The sequence below is a fragment of the Gadus chalcogrammus genome, chromosome 16 (genome assembly GCF_026213295.1).
Source record: "Gadus chalcogrammus isolate NIFS_2021 chromosome 16, NIFS_Gcha_1.0, whole genome shotgun sequence".
Lineage (NCBI taxonomy): Eukaryota > Metazoa > Chordata > Actinopteri > Gadiformes > Gadidae > Gadus > Gadus chalcogrammus.
The window spans coordinates 17,019,572-17,039,777 of NC_079427.1; the positions used below are offsets into that span (position 1 = coordinate 17,019,572).

The window sequence follows — 20,206 nt, forward strand, 5'->3', positions numbered from 1 at the left end:
AATGGCTCTAAAACATTTCCAATCAAAAATAAAATGCAATTACTAATGCCCCAAAGCTTTTCTTCAATTTGAACTAAAGTATGTTACACTGCGTCTAATGGATTATTGAAATGTTTAAAAAAGACAATTGAATTTAAAAGAATGTACTTTAGTTTAAGTGTATCTAATGCCAGAAGAAACATCTCCATGTTAACGTGATCATTGTCATTTTTACAGGTAAATTAGTGTACTTCTGTAGGCTAAACGCTAAACAATAAATCTAATACTATAGACAAAGATGTTCCTAAACATCTCGGAAAAAGTCCACACGATTTAAAATGAAATCAGGTCAAACACACAGAACTCACAAGTCTTTCCTGCCCGTCATGACCTCTTAAACTTACATAACAGCTTATCCACCAACTTAGATCAGAAAAATACATTCAACTCATAATTGTCCTCACTTACCACAATTGTGTGTGTGGGTGTTTTAGTGTGTTCTTTGTATTCATCTCTCTGTAGAGGGTGCTCTCAACTCAACAAATGATTAGCATGAAAATACAGCTTGACTTGATTCTATGTGGAGGATTGCCAATAGTAGTGTGTGTGTGTGTGTGTGTGTGTGTGTGTGTGTGTGTGTGTGTGTGTGTGTGTGTGTGTGTGTGTGTGTGTGTGTTATTTCCCCCTTTATATGCAGGCATCATTCTCACCTTGTTATAACTATCCTGCTCCCCTGAAGTTACTTAGCCTTGCAACCAGTGTGTGCGCATGCACGCACACAAGCAAACACACAGAAAATCTCAAACCCATTGCTTCCAGCCACTAGACTAGCCCTTGATGAATACAAATAACACACACACACACACACACACACACACACACACACACACACACACACACACACACACACACACACACACACACACACACACACACACACACACACACAACACACACACACACACACACACACACACACAGCATTTGAGTCGATGCAAGTGCATCATAAGCGTCCGAACACCGTGTTTGAAGTCTCCCTGCTTCCCCAGGGCCTTGTGCATAGACAGACAATGCCTAGAGTCCAGGAAATCCTGCAAACACTCCACCGCACACACAGACACACATTCCCATACACACCACCCATACACCGGCTCTCAACGGGCAGAAGATGCCGCAGGCTGGGGCTTCATAGTCTCTCTTCTATTCCCTGTATCGCTTGCACTATCTCTCACACACAGCGCGTGTGTGTTTGTGCTTGTGTGCGCGTGTGTTTCCTTGCATCACACCACTAATGAGCTGATACATGTTGAACTGAAGCAAATAAACTGCAGACAATAGTTTCCTTGAGTAGAGAGCAAAGAGGGAGGTACATCAACAGCCGCGTGTGTTGGTGTGTTTGTGTGCATGGGTCGTGTTGATTCTCACAGCTCCCAGGCTTCCAGGGGTGAAGGCTTCCAGAGGTGAAGGCTGAGCGACGCAGCAGCGCTAGCCAGATTGAGGCCTGCGGTTCTCTTCACAGTGTCAATAATGAGAAGAATTATAGAGAAAAACAATCACACTCGGAGAACGAAACCGACGTAGTGGTAGACTTCAGCTGTTAAGAGTGTGTTTGTGTTCTGTTACGGTGCATTTTGTGTATGTGTTTGAGTGAGAGAGCGGGCGGAGGGTTCTTTATTCCAAAGGAAGTTCTTTCCAAAAGCAGTCCACCCTTCCCCCCAAAAGAACCGGGCCGACAGGTACAAAAATGTCCTTCTGCTCCTCATCACCCGCAAGCTCATTAAACGTATTCCCTTTCTTTCCTCGTTCATAAGTGGTCAAATGACCACTCACCTCCCGGGCACCTTCAGGGGGTCTTAGTCCTGCTTGCGGGGGCACTCCCTCCAGCACCCCCGCCCAGTTCCCCCGTTCAAACAAACGTGGCACCCACGCCGCCCGGGTCGGATCCCTGCCGACAGGGAGAGATCAGCCTAATGAGAAGCCTTTGGTTGGGGGTGCGCAGGAACTCTCTGCAGCCAGCCCACGTCCTTTCATCACACAGCCCCGTCCACGCCAATACGGGGGAGAGAAGAACAAAACTCGGAGGTCACAACACCGCCACGACCAGGAAGGAGCATTTCTCTCTAACAGAGAAGGGGAGCAGGAACCTGTCATACCCTATAACCCTACCATTCTGTCTGCTGAGACGCAGTGTGTGTGTGTGTGTGTGTGTGTGTGTGTGTGTGTGTGTGTGTGTGTGTGTGTGTGTGTGTGTGTGTGTGTGTGTGTGTGTGTGTGTGTGTGTGTGTGTGTGTGTGTGTGTGTGTGTCTTAATAACATATATATACATATATAGCACCTTTCATGAGCAGTTGCCACAAAGTGCTGTATAAAAAAACTAAACACCTATGATGCATACAGCTGATGATTGCAGAAGACCAGCTTAAATCCCACCACAATAAATAACCTCCGTCGGCACCTCTAGATATCTCATTCCTGCTTTTATTTATCAATTATTGTTTTCTTTTTGCATAACTCAACAAAAAAGTTACAAACTCAAACATTAGAGCACCCCATACCTATTAAACAAACTTATACATTGACTGTCTAATAAACAGTTTAAAAAGGAAGCCGTTAAGCTCTCCAAGTACAGCTGAAGGATTACATCAAGTAAATCTGACCTCTGACCTCTGTTGATAAGCCTGGGTAAACAAAAATCTCTCTCTCTCCTGCTCCTAAACACACACACACACACACACACACACACACACACACACACACACACACACACACACACACACACACACACACACACACACACACACACACACACACACACACACACACACACACACACACACACAGTGCGGTTACAGTTGCCCGCTTACCCTTTGCCATTGGTAAGAGGCAACAAGACCCCCTTAACAACGGTGCGCTTCTTTTTCAATGAATTTTGCATGAAAACATCCCGCCCCAACACCAAGTTGCCTGCTGTCATACTAGAGCAGTGTTAAATGTTTAATGATGACAACACCACATGGAGACGCGCACACACACACACACACACACACACACACACACACACACACACACACCACACACCCACACACCCACCCCACCCCCACACACACAGTGTCAGGCTGCTGCTTGGCTTTCATCCTGACAGACATTAAAACAGATTCTGGGCCTGGTTCTCAACAGCCTCCCCAACCCCCCACCAGCTTGATGCTGCGTCTCTCTTCTTCTCCCACCACCCAGCCAGACAACCTGGATACAAACTGTGGGGGGGCACACAGCGAGGGATGACGATGATGTCTTATCAAGTCTTAGATTTACCCCGTTTTGCATGTTTAAGAGCTGGAGAAGAGAGGAGGGAAAGGGAAAATAAGCAGACGACAAAGAAGAAGAGGAAGAATGAGTGAATTGTCAGGGGGACAGACGTAACAGACAGTTGTGTTCTCCCCCCCCCCCGCTTGGAACATCTTGACGCCTTTCTTCTGCTGAAGTTGGCGTGCTGTGGTAAGAGGTTCAGAGGCACTGCTGCGTTTAGCCGCAGTCACACCCAACGTCAGACCGCATTTAGATGTGGCTCAAGTGAGGCGATTCCAAGAGGATACAAAAGTTGACTGAAACTAAACTGCCTCAGCTACAGCTTTGGACTGTGCTACATATTCACTGTACAACATGCTCACTGTACAACATGCTCCCTGAATAACAGGCTCACTTTACAACAGGCTCACTGTACAACAGGCTCAGAGTACAACATTCTTAATGTGCGACATGCTCACTGCACTACCTGCTCACTTTAGAACATGCTCACTGTACAACATGCTCACTGTACAACAGGCTCACTGTACAACAGGCTCACTGTACAACATGCTCACTGTACAACACGCTCACTGTACAAAATTGACAAACCTAAGAGATTAGTCCCACAGAGTCATGTCAACCCAATTCTAACATGATGGTACATCAGGTCATACTAAACTTAAGGGAAATATAGCCAGCCGGACAACGGGTGACAGTCAGTTTGGAAATAAATAAAAACAACGCACATGAAGGTGTAAAGCATCATTGGGTCCTCACACACACACACACACACACACACACACACACACACACATACACAAACGCCCGCATAGTGAGACAAGTCAAAGCGGGGGTCAGAGATAAAGCCAAAGATTCCTATCCGTGCTGGAGGATATTGAAGCCTTCATAAGAAAAATACTGTAATATTGATTTGTCTTGCCTTATATTCCTCGGTGTTAGCTTTATTTGTTTGTGTGATAGTGATCGAAGAAAGGCAATATGTAATAGCTGCAAATACAAATATAAAATCCCTATGGAAACGCATCTGCCATGTTTTGAAAACACCTTGGGATCATCAACTGTCAAACTGTGTGTCAACCACCAGTAAACCGCTGGCCACAGGAGACAGAGTCAACAGAGAACAACTGATTATACAGGATCTATAAAATGTGTGGATGAATGCTATTTGGGATATAAGCATTTACTCAACTTGATAAAATTGGGGTTTACCTGAGTATCCTTGAACATACCAGAACAATCAATTACTAATCAATCCAACATGGTTTCACATCGTCCAATTCTACGCTGTTGTTGAATAAGTTATATAGGTCAGCGCAGTTAGTTAATTTCTAGTCTCATATCATCAGAGTTTGGATTACTATTTTAAGCCTGGTTACCAATGAGCGGAGCCGCTCGGGTCGGGATGGCTCGAAGCGCGACAGCTCGGTTATGCTAAACCTGGCTGAGATCTCCACCGCCGACACTATAGCCTGATAAATTCAATGAAAAAGAAGAACGCAACACATACTGTATAAGCGGACTGAGCCACACCGAATCGAGCCGCTCTGTGGAAACGAGGCATAAAGTCCAATTGCAGACAAGCTGAAATCGTGGTGACTGGGGTGTTTCAACTTTCTTTCGTTTCATATTTGTTACGTTGAATCATGTTGCTGGAGACAGGGATCTGTAAGCGGGTAATTGGTGAACACAAACTCAGCCAGCAGCTGTAAAAATAAATTTCTGTAAAGGTCTCTGTGTAGACTGGCCACTGTAGAAAGACACTTATTAAAATCCCCTCCTGAAGCTTCTTCCACACATGCAAATGATTTTTCCTCGGTCAAATATCTCTAACGAAACTGGAAAGCGTCCTGGTTTCCGGCCTAGTCTCTGGGCCGTCTCAACACAGAAGTTCTGCTGTAGCAGGACTGCTGGGTCCAAGATCATTTAAATACTAGTAAGTAGCCATTTGAATTTCTGGGTAAAGTTGGGTAGTTGGGCGAGACCACTGTCGGACAATGGAGACAGAACCTTGCATCTTTGAAATGCTGACTTTGATGAATGTGAATTGTTGGCATTACTTTTGGACCACACTGGATGAAAACAAACTTAAATGTCCAAAATGTCCAATGACCATCAAAACGTGAATTATGCGAATAACCTCACAGCTTCTACAGTAACAAATGTAAAGAGGTATTTTTTACCATTGATGAGTGCTCAATACAGCCTGTATTGAAATAGCATTCAGCGGCACCCGACCTGGAAGTACTACAGGGAGCTACTGTCTGACGCACACACCTGTACCATTCAATATGACAGACAACAACTGCCCACCAATTGCATTACAGAGTCCTCCAATCACATTAGAGCAAACCACAAGGGGCGGGACTGAGGTTTATATCGTGCTAGAGGCGGAGAGCGGTCTCTAACGTTGTTAGACCTATGCCAAGCGGTGGCGCTGCTACATGATCCTGGGCGGGTTGCAGTGGGAACCTGTTGTAAAGGTATATCAGCCCTGTTGCAGACAGCATGGCTGCCAGTGAACACATTGATTGGCCAAATTCTCCATCTTCATAAACACCAACCTTGTTTATTGCATATTCTTAGCCAGCAGAGAGTCACATGATCACATTAGGGTTTCTGGACATATTGCGCATAGGCCGAGGGGGGTATACAAAAAAAACAGAGACGCAAGGCCATAAGACCTTACCTTGTGATCTTCACACTTAAGAGCACGAGAGGTATGCAGCACTCAAATCCCCCTGGTTAACTTCTCAGGGTAATGGATGAAGAAGACAATGATTGATGGATGAGGGCACTGAGTGATGGATGGAAGGACGAATAGCCGGGACTGAGCTCTGTATTAAAGTGGTGTTTTTTTTGTTTCACTCCAAAACATTTTGGAGCGTGGTATGAATGTGTATAAGTGTGTATAAGTGTGTATAAGAGTGTGTGTGTGTGTGTGTGTGTGTGTGTGTGTGTGTGTGTGTGTGTGTGTGTGTGTGTGTGTGTGTGTGTGTGTGTGTGTGTGTGTGTGTGTGTGTGTGTGTGTGTGTGTGTGTGTGTGTGTGTGTAAGATCAAGGGCATGTTAGTCTGGTCTCTCCACTACTCACCCTTTCTCCTTAGCCTTGTCCTTGCTCTTCTCGTTGTCTCTGTCCTTGTCTTTATGCCGCCCTCTCCCCTTGTCCCGGTCCCTCTCCTTCTCCTTGTCCTTGTCTCGGTCCCGGCCCTTCCGGCGTGCGTGGTCCCGCTCCCGGCTGCGGCTCCGCTTGCGGCTCTTGCTGCGGGAGCGCTGGTGGCGAGACGGCGACCTGGAGGGAGCAGAGCAGAGCAAACACCTTACAGCTACTAAACAGACTGGGCACGACAGCCACTGAGAACCGGCGGTTAAGCAGATCATACAACAGACACCGCTTTTTCTGATGGTTGTTTATGGTCTGGAAAAAAAGACGACTCCACTGTGGTGTCTGGCTTCAAGATGACAATTTTCCCATTGATTTCTGGTTATGAACCAATAACCTCCTTAACTTCATCATTGACCCAATTCTAAGGTCCAGTACACAACCCCATATCACTGGCTCTCAAATGACCGATCAGAAAGGCCTGATAGTTTGCCACACACACACACACACACACACACACACACACACACACACACACACACACACACACACACACACACACACACACACACACACACACACACACACACACACACACACACACACACACACACACACACACGGCCAATTAGAGGCAAGCTCAGAGGAAGGCCTGTCCTCAGTATTGATCCTGACACTGGCCCTCTGGTCATAAAGAGATTTACTCTGGGAGATTTACACTGTTACTTATGACGCCCATCCAACACACACCACGGCAAATGCCATTGGAAATGGAAGCTATGCCTCAAAACGCTGTCACTTATGCATACAACAGGGCACAAATTACACAAAGGAACCATGGACATGCCATGCAAGAGCAAAAAACAATAGCTGTACTATTGCATCTGTGTGGACTGTGTCTGCATCTTTTTTTATGTATATTGTATGACAGAACTGTGTGTGTGCGTGTGTCCGTGTGTGTGTGTGTGTGTGTGTGTGTGTGTGTGCGTGCGTGCACTCAGAAGGACGGCCAGTGTTGTGAGAGTCCAGCGGAATTGGCAGCTGAAATGCCGTTATTTTCCATCATCTATCATTTTATTGATTTGTCTATAAAAACAGTCAAACCTGCTGTCCGCCAGCTTTATTGCTTTCCCCCACCTTTATTAGTTTGCAGTTTGGGACATCCAGAGCTGTCTCTCTGTCGACAGCAAACTAATCATCTTCCTTAGGCGCCTGTCACTGGCCTAACAGACAACACTCTGACACCCGCTGGAATCAATTAGGCCAGGACCAATGCTGATCATGGGAGAGCCCATCTTCCCTTCAGAGGGCTTTTTGGGACCAAACTGTGAATAACACAGCAGAGAAAATACACAAAATGAGGTCTAGAGAGGAGGGCTTGAATTAAACCATAACGTGCCTCTTTAAAAGACCAGTAAAAATGGGTTAAAATGCTGACAATAATGGGCCTTGATTTGGCGTGATCTCAATACAAGTGGTTACGGACTTGTTCTCGTCTAGTTGTTCTCTGTGCACCTGCCAATAGTCTGCAGTTAAATCGGCAGAAATAGCAACCATTTATTTATTTATGTCAAATCCCCTCTACAGCATTTCCAGCATTTCCCAACGGTAAGAGTTTTCACGGCATCCTGCCGAAAAAATACAAAGCCAGTTCCCCCGGAGTAATTAGAAGAGAAATTGGGATAATATCCTTAATGTTTGAGGAAAGAAAGAGTGGCAGCCATGAGCTAGATGGACATTTGATCTTGTGTTTTGAATTCAGTAGGTACTGGGATTCAAATGACTGTACTCACAGATAAACAAAGAAAAACCCTTTACATTAGAACCCAGTAGGGGGGTGGGTTGCATTCTCCAGGCAAAGCAATCCATCAACGGCTAAAACAGGCCTTGGAGTAAGTGTGATGACAATGCCAATGCGCATGTTTGTAATCAACATTAAATGAAGGGGGAAATACAAGTTGGTGACACTGTTCCAGGCTAATGTCTTATGTTTCCAGCCAAGCAACTTGCGGTCAGCAGCAACAGATGCCATAAACAGTCTCCCTCTCTTTTCCTGTCTGCATCTCTATCTCACACATCCCACTCCCTCTGTATCCTCCCTCACTCTCCCTCCCTCTCCCTCTGTAGGCGGAGAAAACCGGCACACTTCTGGGGTGTGTGGCAAATTAAATTTACTGTAGTTAATAGAGTGAGCCTATGCTGCTAAATGTCAATTTCCTGACCAAGTCCTTCCCCTTGGAGAATGATTAGCTAATTTGAGGCTGGGGATAAATGGGCTAATGCAGGACACACACAGATAAACAGCCACAGTCAGACCCCATGCCGGGCCCTTCCCCTGCTTTACATTTTATTCCCCTTATTATCTCCAGGGAAAATGGCTCTCCCTATGGCCCAAACATATTTTCATTTCTATTAAAAAATGATCCCTCGCAGCCCCCCCCCCCTCCCTTCCCTCACCCCCACCCTTCCTCACAACCTCTACCTCCCCCCCTCCTACACGTCCCCCGTTCCTCCCCCATTTTGCCATCTAATCCATTAAAATCGCAGCTCTGCAATTGGCCGGGGCCGTTTTGCTGGTGAATTATCAATAGAGTAATTATGCTGCATGTCGGGGAGCTGGGCTCAGGCTTATCGCCGCTGACCCCCCGGCACGCGCCAGGATATGATCCCTCGCCGCGGCCCATTGGGGTAATTATGTGGCCGGGTGTGAAGCTGTACGGCACGTTGCCCTTATCAGTCCCCATTCTATTCCTGCTAAATGCGGGGTTTTCATTGAAAAACGCCACGCTAATGGCGGCCGCGCGATACCACTAGTGTCGGATACAGGCAGGAACGTCCGCCGGGAGCAGACCCCCGGAGGAATCATTTATTATAATAAAACAGGGCTGGGCGTACAGGCTACACGCACCCCTGCAACACACACACAGACACACACGCACACACACACACACGCCCGCACGCACACAAGAACAAGAACACACACTCACTCAGCACCACCCCCGATTCCCCCGCTGGAATAGGAAACACCGGAGTGTGGTGAGACTATATTGCTGAGACCAGACAGGTCTACATTGTCCTCACTCTATTGATGACGCGGAAATAGAGGAAGAGTGCGGGGCCGGGATGAATGCAGGGGACCTAGTTAAGTGATGTTCTAGAGGATGTAAGGCCCGGGGTGGGCCGGCGCCGTGCGGGTGATTAACGACCATGTAACCTCAACCCTATTGCGTTTCAGCAGGCGCTGGGCTGAGAGGGTGGCCGGGGTCTGACCAGCCTCTCGCGCTCTGCTCCTCCACTCAGAGGCGGATGGGGTCCCATGAGAGCCGGGGCGGCTACCGGATCATCACTCACTCACGCGTATCAGTGCTCCGGCTGAGCCGTGTGTTGATCATTGATTTGAGGATGTGGGGTTTCATTTTGTTTTTTGCCGCACTACACGTTTAGTGCACTGCACTGGTTTGAGGAACGGTGAATATATGCAGTCTAATTCTAAATATTACTCTTATGTGTCATTAATATTCCCGGAATTTAATATTTCCAGTTTCTGAAAAATCCCAGGCAAAATTTGTTAAGCAGATAAGAGTTAAAGGTGGTAGGTCATTATAAGTTGTCCTTATGAATGCTTCAAGAGTTTAGTCCAAACTATTTTATTTTTTTTAATTGTATTATTCCTGATGATATAAGGAATTCATTTCTGCCAAAAATACAAATGTATATGGGTATAAGCATCTTAAATATATATTTATATCATTTCTGATGATTAAAGGAATGAGTTGCTGCAGAAAATATAAATGTATCAGCATCTGAGAAGAGTGGGAGTGCTTCAAATAAGAGTCACACAAATATTGGAGGTGTGCTTATTTTGTGTTTAATTGCTACCCGCATAAAAGGCATGTCTATATCTAGAAGCAATAACGGTGTAGATGACAATAAGCTCAGACTAGCCATTTGTATATTGCATCACGCACACATCCGTGCACGCACCAGCGCATACTGTATATGTAGCAGGCGCACGGAGCGGCCCATCACTGACACAGAGCTCGCCAGAAGACATCTCCAAGCAGATGACAGATTGAATGGGAAACAGCCCGTACGTAAAAGCGAGACCGGCCCCATTTGAGCAACTTCATTAAAGCCCTGTTCCCCGTCGAGCTCCTTCTAGGAACAGCAGCAGCTTCACATTCGACTTAAAAGTCCTGTCCCGCTTTTTTTCCCTCCCTCTCTCCCATCTCAATGTCTCTCAAAAGCACCTTGAGTGAGCAATGAGCATTTCCTGCTGCCAAAAGACATGGAAAACAGCTGTTCCTGTCCGACGCCGCCTGCCGAAGAGAATGCAAATATGTTAACCATCCAGAATTTATTACTTTTGAGTGCTCTTCAAACGAGACGGCAGACACAAGTTTAATTTATGATATTCCTCTAATTATGAGCGCTGTTGAAATCATTTTCCAAGCTGCCTCCTCCCTCTGAGCAGCGAATGTCTGTTCATCCTCCGTCTACACTTTCAAACACACAACTATGCACACATCCACACACATACGCACATTTACGTAACCACTCACAGCCGTGGTGGTGGCCGACACAAAATAAATGCACGTGCACGCACACACACACGCAGGCGCACAAGAAAGTACTGTGAAAGTAGCTGACTGCAAGCACAATTAACACGGGAAAGAAGAGGCATGAAAGATTCCACGAGATGTTTTCCACCACTTGGATTCCTCATAATCGTCAGTTTGCTTCTAATTCACTCAGTCCTACACACCAAACATCAGCATGGGAAGCAATAAAACCCACATAAACCAGCCTCTTAGCCTTTACACAACCCTTGGAACACACACACACACACACACGGTCACACGACCACAGGGTCAAGCCATTTAGGAGAGTTCAAAGGCTTTCAAAGATTGCCTAAGATCTATATGAACCTACAACACTCAGCCACCAATGGGGCGCAGACCATTATCTACAACGTGACGCAGACTATAGGTGTGTGAGTGTGCGTGCTTGTGGGTGTGTGCGCGTGTGCATGTGTACATGCTGATTAGCAATGTCTTCATTGCCACACATGCCCGCTGTCACTCAGCCACCCTGCCGCAATCCTGAACTGAGCAGTCTGCTGAGCACCCATGCACTTTAACCCCTCCGCCGCCACGGCTCGACGTGACAGCCATTAGCAGCTGGAGCGGTCTGGGGAGGAGGGGGGGCGGCGGGGGGGGGGGGGGTGGGCTCCCACTCAGCCCAAAACACAAGGTCAAGTGGGGGTCACACTCAGTCTAGGTGCTAACTTGCCAACTCGCTCACAGCCACCCCATGCAAGCGAACAAGTCACAGCTCTCTCTCTCCCCTACGCTCCCTCCCCCGGCCGCACCTCCATCCATCACGGAGCGGGACAATTAGCCACGTCACGGTGGAGAGTTGTTTTGGTGTGGTTCACTGCCTCCATCTGTGGCAGGTCAAGCGCAGAGTAGAAGACCGTGATAGAGGATGAAGAAGAGGGTGCGAGGAGGAGGAGGAGGAGGAGGGCGTGAGGCCAGCGGGGGACAACAGGTGAGGGAGGGAAAGAGACGGGAACGTTGACGGATGGGAAGTGTGTGTGTTATGAACGGAGGTCGGCAAGGTGGAAAAAGAGGAGCGTTAGGTTAACATAATAAATGTGTGGAGGCAACAAAAAAAAAAAGAAGAGGGGTTGATTCTCATGGAAAGAGAGCGAACGGAGAGAACAGACGCACACTGCGCCAGGCTGGCTCCAATTAGCAGGTGTGCTCTCAGACTCCCTCTCCCTTGCTCCGCGTAACTCCCTCTCTCTCCCTCCGTCTTGGTCTCTCCGGTCGGGAGAAGATGCTTGTTCTGCCTTTTATACCTATGTATTTATGAAGTGGTTGGAGATCTGAGGGCCCTTACCATAACAGCCTTTTTATTGTTTCAACGTGGACGGCCCGGGCCCCTGGTGTGCCTAAGTGATTTAGGAACCTCACAACTCGAGTATGAGAAAAATCATAAACGCTGAGGCGAACCATGTGGGTGGACTGCAAAGGAGAAAAAAAGAGGAGGCGAAAAAAAGCACATAGGAAGGGCCCGACGAAAAGCAGACGCACATTCCACTACTAAAGGGAAACTACACTTAATTAAACACCCGGGTCACGAGTGAAATATCACCCTATAAAAAGGGAAAATAGAAATAAAGAAAGGCACCGTAGCACTCTATTTGTTTCCCCCGGTGGTGGAGTAGCAGGGTTGCCATTTGATAAAAACAGAGGCTTGTCTCATAAAAGTTTCTTGAAAAATATCTTTTATTTTTTTCATGAGCCGCTGTCAAGAAGAACAAGAGGGAAACCGATAGGTAGAGACGATGAGAGAAAGAGAGAGAGAGAGAGAGAGAGAGAGAGGGTGCGCAAGAGAGAGCGGGGGAGAGAGATCAAGAATGAGGGAGAGAAAGAGAACAGTCAATCCTCTGTGGGAAAAAAAATGTATCAGTGGTTACTTTCTTCCCAACTCTTTGCGGTGCGTCCTGTCTGCTACAGAGCGAGACATAATTCATGTAGACATCAGGTTTTAAATCTCACGGCCTGGTTAGTCGCAGGGATGGACAGCGCTTCGCCGCGCTGGAAAAACACGGACATGCTCAGCACTGTGTTGACGATGGCTAGCGTTTCTAAAACAATGGCCGCTTAACAACTGAAGTCAGAACGTGTTTTTTTTTGTGTATGCGTTTAATCCTTCCTAGCCTTTTTGAGGCAGATGGTAAACGATGCATTGTATAATGGGAGTGACGCCTAGTGTTCAAATTCATTAAATTCATCGGCGTTAGCGAGCAAAGTGGAGTACGAGAAAACACTGGCTTCCTCATTTAGCCACTGACAGAAGCAAAACATGTTCCGCCAAACATAAGACCACAACCTGTTCGGTCATCCCTCATGCCGCAGCTCTTGCCAAAACTCAAATTGATAGGGAAAAAAGAAAACAATTCTCAAATGATTCTTTTTTTTTTTTTTGGAGAAAACCTCAACAGACCCAGTAAGAAAGTGTTTCATTATTTTCATAAAAAGATTGCTATGGCTTCAGTCAAGACACACATGATCCAGCTTAAATTTCTCGGCTCGTGGTGTCCCCCTGATTCTCTCTGCCTCTCCCCCCGTTCCTACACAATTAAAACATTAGTTGAGTGAGCGAAACCACATGTTTCTGTGTGCATGTGTGTGTTCCCCTGCTTGTCCGCGCCGGACAGACAAGTGCAGTCAAAGATTGCATTAGCTGGCAATTTGCTCTCAAGTTGTTCAGGGGAGGAGAGAGAAGAAATGACAGAGGTTCTCTGGCAGGACAAAGCACATGGCTCTGCTTAGTGGAGCGTACACACACACACACACACACACACACACACACACACACACACACACACACACACACACACACACACACACACACACACACACACACACACACACACACACACACACACAGTTTAGTTCAAAGCAATCATTCAAACACACTTGCAACATGATGTGTGAATGGGCCCTCACATATGAACATCATCTAAATCAGGGCGATGTGTTAAAAGAATGTGAATCCCCTCCAAGTGCTCGTACCTACTATCCCTCTAAGTATTGAGCGGGAAAAGCCAGATTTTCTCATAAATAACTATGTGTTGCCAGCCCTAGTACATCAGTACGCATCATTTTGCAAAGCCAAGACCTATATATCCTTAAAAGAAACACAAAAGAGATACAGGTTTATAGGGCTGCAGCTGTAGCAGAGCGCTGTCCATATGGTTTTGGCCTCGACTTAAGATGCAGTACAAGGTAAAGAGGCCCGACTGAGGCTGGTCCATACACACTCTGTTCCCATGGGCGGCGATGGACAGGCTGCAAACCTGGCCGCCGAACACACCACCGCGCCAATGTGTGTGTGTATCTCTAAAAATAAGAACCGTGAACAGACGGGGTGGTCGTTTATCCACGAATAAATTATGAGCAGTGGTTGTTAATTAAGGAGGCTGGTATCGAGCGAGCGGGGGAGAGAAATACATTTAGTGTAAAAAAAAATAATAATAACCAAACTTTGCCGTCGGGCTACTCGGCGAGGTGACCTCTGCACACGGCTCCGCATCCTGTTCCCCTGCTGGGCAGGCAGCACAGAAGGGGGGCCACAGGCAGCCGGGGCTAAATGGGGTGGGCAGAGCCCTCCCGCTCTCTCCATTTCCCACACAATTTCCCTTCCCTTCCCTGCCTCCCTCCCGCCCTCTCTCTGTCCCTCTGTCTCTAAGTCCTCCCTGCCTACAGCGTCATTAGACCCTGGGCTGCGCCGCGGCTCCAAACAGCTCAATGACAACACGCGGCGCCTGCCAATTAGAAATAATTAGATAGTCATTTCGGCGGCAGGTCCTTTTTAAGTGCATATATAACGATGCGATGATGCTTATTAGCCGGCCCTGAAACCGGGCAAAAAAACGACCGGGGCCTCAAACACTTTCGACGGCGGAGAAAATAATTACGCCAGTGATCACAAAGCGGGCTGCATATCTCTGTACTTCACCTCTATGCGTTTCAAAAATCCACTTCATTAGCTCCTGTAATTAATCCTCCATTAATTGCAGGAAAAGCCCAGTTTACCTCCCTTCGTTTCTAATTATCATCTTATAAATAGTTATGGTTCTAATTAATGTGTTCATTAGGCAGGATATTTCTCTCAAAGCCTTGCTTGGAGCCAAAGGTCCGTCGCGCTTCCCTCTGAAGCCTAACCAGCCAGAAGGTGAGGCCATCCTGCCTGCATTTGCTTTTATTTTACTACATTCAACCTCCTAATTGGCATTTAAAACCCAATTTGGAAGAACTTCAAGAAGCCTAAATGGTAGACAGAGAGACAGAGATGAGGCAGAAAAAAAAGGCGAAGGAGAAAGAGACCCGAAACAGAGGGAGAAAGAGATTCATTTGGAATTCACTTTCCGGTGCCAAGACTGAAAGGGATGCTTTCAGTCCTGAACTTGGTCCGGCCAGATGGGGGTTTTATATAACATCAGGGACGGTTGTGTTGTTTTAGGCTACTGGGTTGAATTATCTGCAACAACCTGGAGAAAATCATGTTCCTTGAGAAAATAAATTATACAATTGTCAATTTTCTTTATAGGTTTATACTGTGTGTGAACATTCTTCATCTCATGGCTTGAAAAGTTTACTTTAGAAATATAACCTATTCCCGTGATACAAATTCCTGTTAAACAACAAAATATTCTTCAATTCAATCTCTTATGGATCTAATGTGAGGTTCGATTTTTTTCAAATCATAAAAATATTACATTTCCCCTTGAGATAACCTTGTTTATCTCATGGTGAAATAAAAGATTCTGAGAATATAAAGAAACGTTGGACTTACACAGCCTAACTTTGGGTAGTTATATTTAAATGTTACCATTACATTGAATCTATCCAGGAAGACCTTTCACAACCTGGTTGTATATGAAAGCTGCTTCCGGTAAAGTGTAACCAATCCGATCCACAGACCGATCAGTCTGGGTATTTTATTTGACCAATCGGGTGGTGATTTGGAGGATATTCACACCGTCATCATCCCTTTCCGAGATGCCGTCGCAAAACGTCCACCTGCCAACCGACTGCGGTTACGGTATAATAGCTCCCATTTTGTCACTCTTCGAGGATTGTCCAACAGATGGACGTAAACAGAAAAAGGGGCCAACCATGTTTTGATGTTGAAGCTCATCTTTGTTTGGGACTGTTGGGCTACTTTGCTCATTTTGATCTTGTACATGAGAACCCTAGTGTGTTTGCCCTTGCAACGAGTTTTATATATAAATATAAGTGTGGGTGTGTGTGTGTGTGTGTGTGTGTGTGTGTGTGTGTGTGTGTGTGTGTGTGTGTGTGTGTGTGTGTGTGTGTTTTCAGCACAACAGACTGCAGCTAGGTTGCTACCCAGGGGGCTGGGCTGCTGAAGTGTGAGCCTGGGGGGTTGGATGGATGGAGGGGGGGGGGGGGGGGGGGGGGGGGGGGGGGGGCGAGGTTTGGCAGGAGCGAGGGGGGTGATGGAAGGGTGTGGGGCGGCGGTGGAGGGGTGGGGTTCCTCTGGCGGTGGAGGGGAACAGTGCTCGCGGCGAGGTGGGGATGAAAGGGGCTGTATATGTCAGTCACTTATTCCTCCCTTTGGTAAATAAAGGTTTCTGACAACAAAGCTGCGCCGGGCCTGACTGGCCTTTATAGGGGATGAAAAAAAGACAACACTGCGAAGGAAAAAGGGAGTCAGAAAGAAAGAGAAGAGACAGACACGAGAGACGGCGAGAGAGAGAAAAAAAAACACAACAAACACGTTTAGATCTCTCCACTGGAAGCATGTTGATTTTTATGGAGTAGAGAAGACGCAGCTGAACCAAACCAGGTCATCCTTCAGTTTAAATCAACACTTTGCAAATCGGGGTAATCGGGGAAGAAGGAAGAAAGGGCTGAATGTCATTCAGTCGAATGAAGGAATAAAGGGAGACGGACGAGTCTGTGGAAAGTAGAAGGGAAAGGTAAGGGCCCATGGGTTAGAGACGGCTTATAAATAATAGACCCTTCCTTTGGCCCAAACTCTCAAAGCCCTACGCGGCCATACTGCACACTCACTTAAACACACTCACAAACACACACACATCCAAGGGGTCGCATGGCGTCCACTTAATCACAGCAAAGCGTAAAAGGCCCGCGCACCATCACGCCCATGCACGCTCCCCGTCCTTATTCACGTCACGCCACACCAGCGCTGAGCGGTCATCCTGTAACAGTTAGTTATGTTCAGTTGGATTTCCAGGATCCTGGAAAAAACTGATTCCACCTCTCCCTGTCCTTTGCACCGGACACTCAGTGAGGCGTTTCCCTCCTGAGCGCCTACCGACACCTCGATGCACCTGCCTCACACTCTCTCACACACGCACATGTGCATACAGACGCACACATATCCTTATCAACAGATGTTTCCATGTTTCAACACAAAACAATAAAAATGGGGGGCGGGGGGGTGGGAATCAGGTGTGAGAGGAGGCCGGGAGGGTGAGACTCCTCCCCGTATCCGACCACTTCGCCTCTGTTTATTTCATCTGTATTTGATCTAAGTAAACCCGCTCACTCTCTCGCTCGTTGTTTCCATAACCTCCTCTTTTCTTCTCTCATCAGACGGTGCCCCCCCCCCCCCCCTCGGCCTAATAGCCCAGCTGACCTTGCATGCACTCGGTGGGGACTCGAGGCAGGAGAAACCATCAAGCAGATGTACGACACCTCATCTCGAGAGGAGAGGGGAGGGGGGAAGGGGGGAGGATTGCTGGAGTGAAATAAAAACTCGGACATCACTCACACATATACACTCGGTGTGCAAAAGTACACGCTCTCTCGTTGCTGGCCTGGAGTGTCTGAGTGATCTCTCTACCCCCCCCCCCCCCCCCCCCCCCCCCCCCCCCCCCCCCCCCCCCCCCCCCCCCCCCATGCTCGGAGCAGAGAACCCCCCCCCCCCTCCCGTGTTGTCGGAGTGATACCGTTAAGCCCGGACGTGGCTGGCGTGCTTCGCCCTGCTCTGGCTGACCATGGCCTCACTTCACAGGCCCCGGTTCAAAGCCCTCCCCGGAGTTCAGGTAACTGCATCTAAAGGGTGCAACGACGAGCTGCTCAGTCGGAACCAGAGAGCACTACCAAGGCAGGGCTTCAAAAGGGAAAGGTGTTGGGGCTTGATTGACGCAATGGATAAGATGCTACTTTGAGACTAAACAGGATCGACCCATGTCCTGGAAACCCCCTTTAACCCCAACTCAGCCGAGCGAGCTGGACACGGGAGCCCCCCCCCCCCGTCTCCAGGGCTACAGGCGGGCGGTGGAGATTTCTCCAGCCCACACCAAACCGACCGGCCCAGCGGTTCCGGTTGGTCTGTTCAGCGTGCGATGCGTCCCACCTCTGGGGGATTAGCGGGTAATTAGAAGTCTCCCGCTCTTGATAGTCCCGACAGCTAAGCGGTGGGGGAGCGGCTGGGCTGTTAGCGAGGGTAAACCCTGACGCCAGCACTCTGCCCTGCTAACACAACACAGCCCTGAAATATTAATGAGCAATGTAGGCATTTGTGTGTGTGTGTGTGTGTGTGTGTGTGTGTGTGTGTGTGTGTGTGTGTGTGTGTGTGTGTGTGTGTGGGTGTGTGTGTGTGTGTGTGTGTGTGTGTGTGTGTGTGTGTGCGCGCGCTATGCATCCGTCGATACACCCCTGCCTCTATGAGCAGAGCTCCGTAGAAGGGTCAATGGGAAGCGTCTTCATTTCATTGGCGGGAGACGGGGCGCTGGTTTTTGCAGGTTTGATTAGTCACACCGACACAGCAGACCCCCGTCACCCACCCAGCCAGCCACGCGCATCGTTAGGCAGCTCACAGCTGACTGAACGGGTGACTGACAGTGAGTGAGTGACTAAGCCACACACAGGTTTATACGCCCATGCTGCGGTGATCCTACACGGAGCCCCGGATCGACGCCGCTCCGCTGGGCTCCATCCAAAACGGCGCGCCTGTGATCCGCCTGTGATGAGGGTTAGGGGGGGGGGGGGGGGGGGGGGGAGGAGGCTACGTGGCACCTTTTGTTGGGCTGAGTTCACATCAGATCGCAGCACACGGCACTGCACTCTGTTCCGCTCTGTTCTCCCCCTGTGGACCGGGGCACCACATCTCCCCCGGTAAACGTGTGTGCATGATAACACGCGCACACACACACACACGCGTGCATACGCTCGATCATGCGGCCTTGCATGTGCCTGCTTGCGTGTTTGTTCGTGCGCCAACCGTCATGCTCGTACGCATTTGCACACGCAGCCACACACACACACACACACACACACACACACACACACACATAGACACACACAGATCTGCTGGCTCAGATCAAAGAGAATAAACATTAATGGCAAATAGGTAATCTGCTCCTCTTGTCTGTTCTACATTTCAGGGCAAGATTGGCTGCCTCTGGGGGGACCCGGCTCTGCCCTGATTGAACGTGGGGGGAAACAGAGTAAAAGGACAGGCAAAAAAAAAAAAAAAAAGTGGGTGGGGGGGAATGATAAATGGTAAACACGTGATGGAGCGCTTTGCTCATTTCACATATCTTTATTTTTTATTTATACATAGAACTGAAATAAAAATGGTAATAATATTCGCTACTTCTAGCCCGAGCGGTCCTACCGTGGCCCTAATCGTCTTCTCCTCGCAATGTTCCCGTGCAGGCGTTATTATTCTCATTTCTACTGAATAATACGCCTCGCTCAGGAGCATGCAATTTCTCTCCTTCCCCGGCCGCCTTTGTCTTTTCCACTATTAACCTCCACCATGCTTCTTCCTGCTATCTCTCTGCCTCTCTGGTGGTGACCTACAAAAGGAGCCTGCCCGTCACTTTTCACCAGAGGCTAACAGACAGAGTGAAGGTGGAAGACCTCTCCTCTCGTGGCTCTCTAGCTACCAGTTTACATATCCCAGTTTGCATCTCCTTTAGCTCTTTTTTGTGTGTGTGTGTGTGTGTGTGTCTGTGTTGAAACACGGTGCCTTATATCCTGTTGGTATCAATCAGTAGGTCCTGTACACTCAATCCACCTCTGATCTATCCGCAAGCTCACTTTTGCGCGCACGCACACACACGCGCACGCACGCACGCACACGCACACGCACACGAGTAGAACATTAGAAAACCCCAACTGCCTTATATTTTACGGCAACCTCCATCGACATGTCTAGGCATAGGTCACATACAAACCCCACAAATGAGGAGCAAGGGGAGGACACCCTAAGTTGTCCTATAAACCGAGACTTAAGAGTCAATCAGGTA

The 20,206-nt window shown here is 48.0% G+C and overlaps 1 protein-coding gene across 1 annotated transcript in view; it reads right to left on the reverse strand.

Moving 5' to 3' along the window:
* rsrc1 (arginine/serine-rich coiled-coil 1) overlaps window positions 1-20,206 on the reverse strand; it is a 98,320-nt gene that overhangs the window by 74,048 nt on the left and 4,066 nt on the right. Inside the window, exon 4 of the mRNA XM_056610815.1 lies at window positions 6,376-6,573. Coding sequence (XP_056466790.1) covers window positions 6,376-6,573 — 198 coding nt within the window. The remainder of the gene's footprint in view (window positions 1-6,375; window positions 6,574-20,206) is intronic.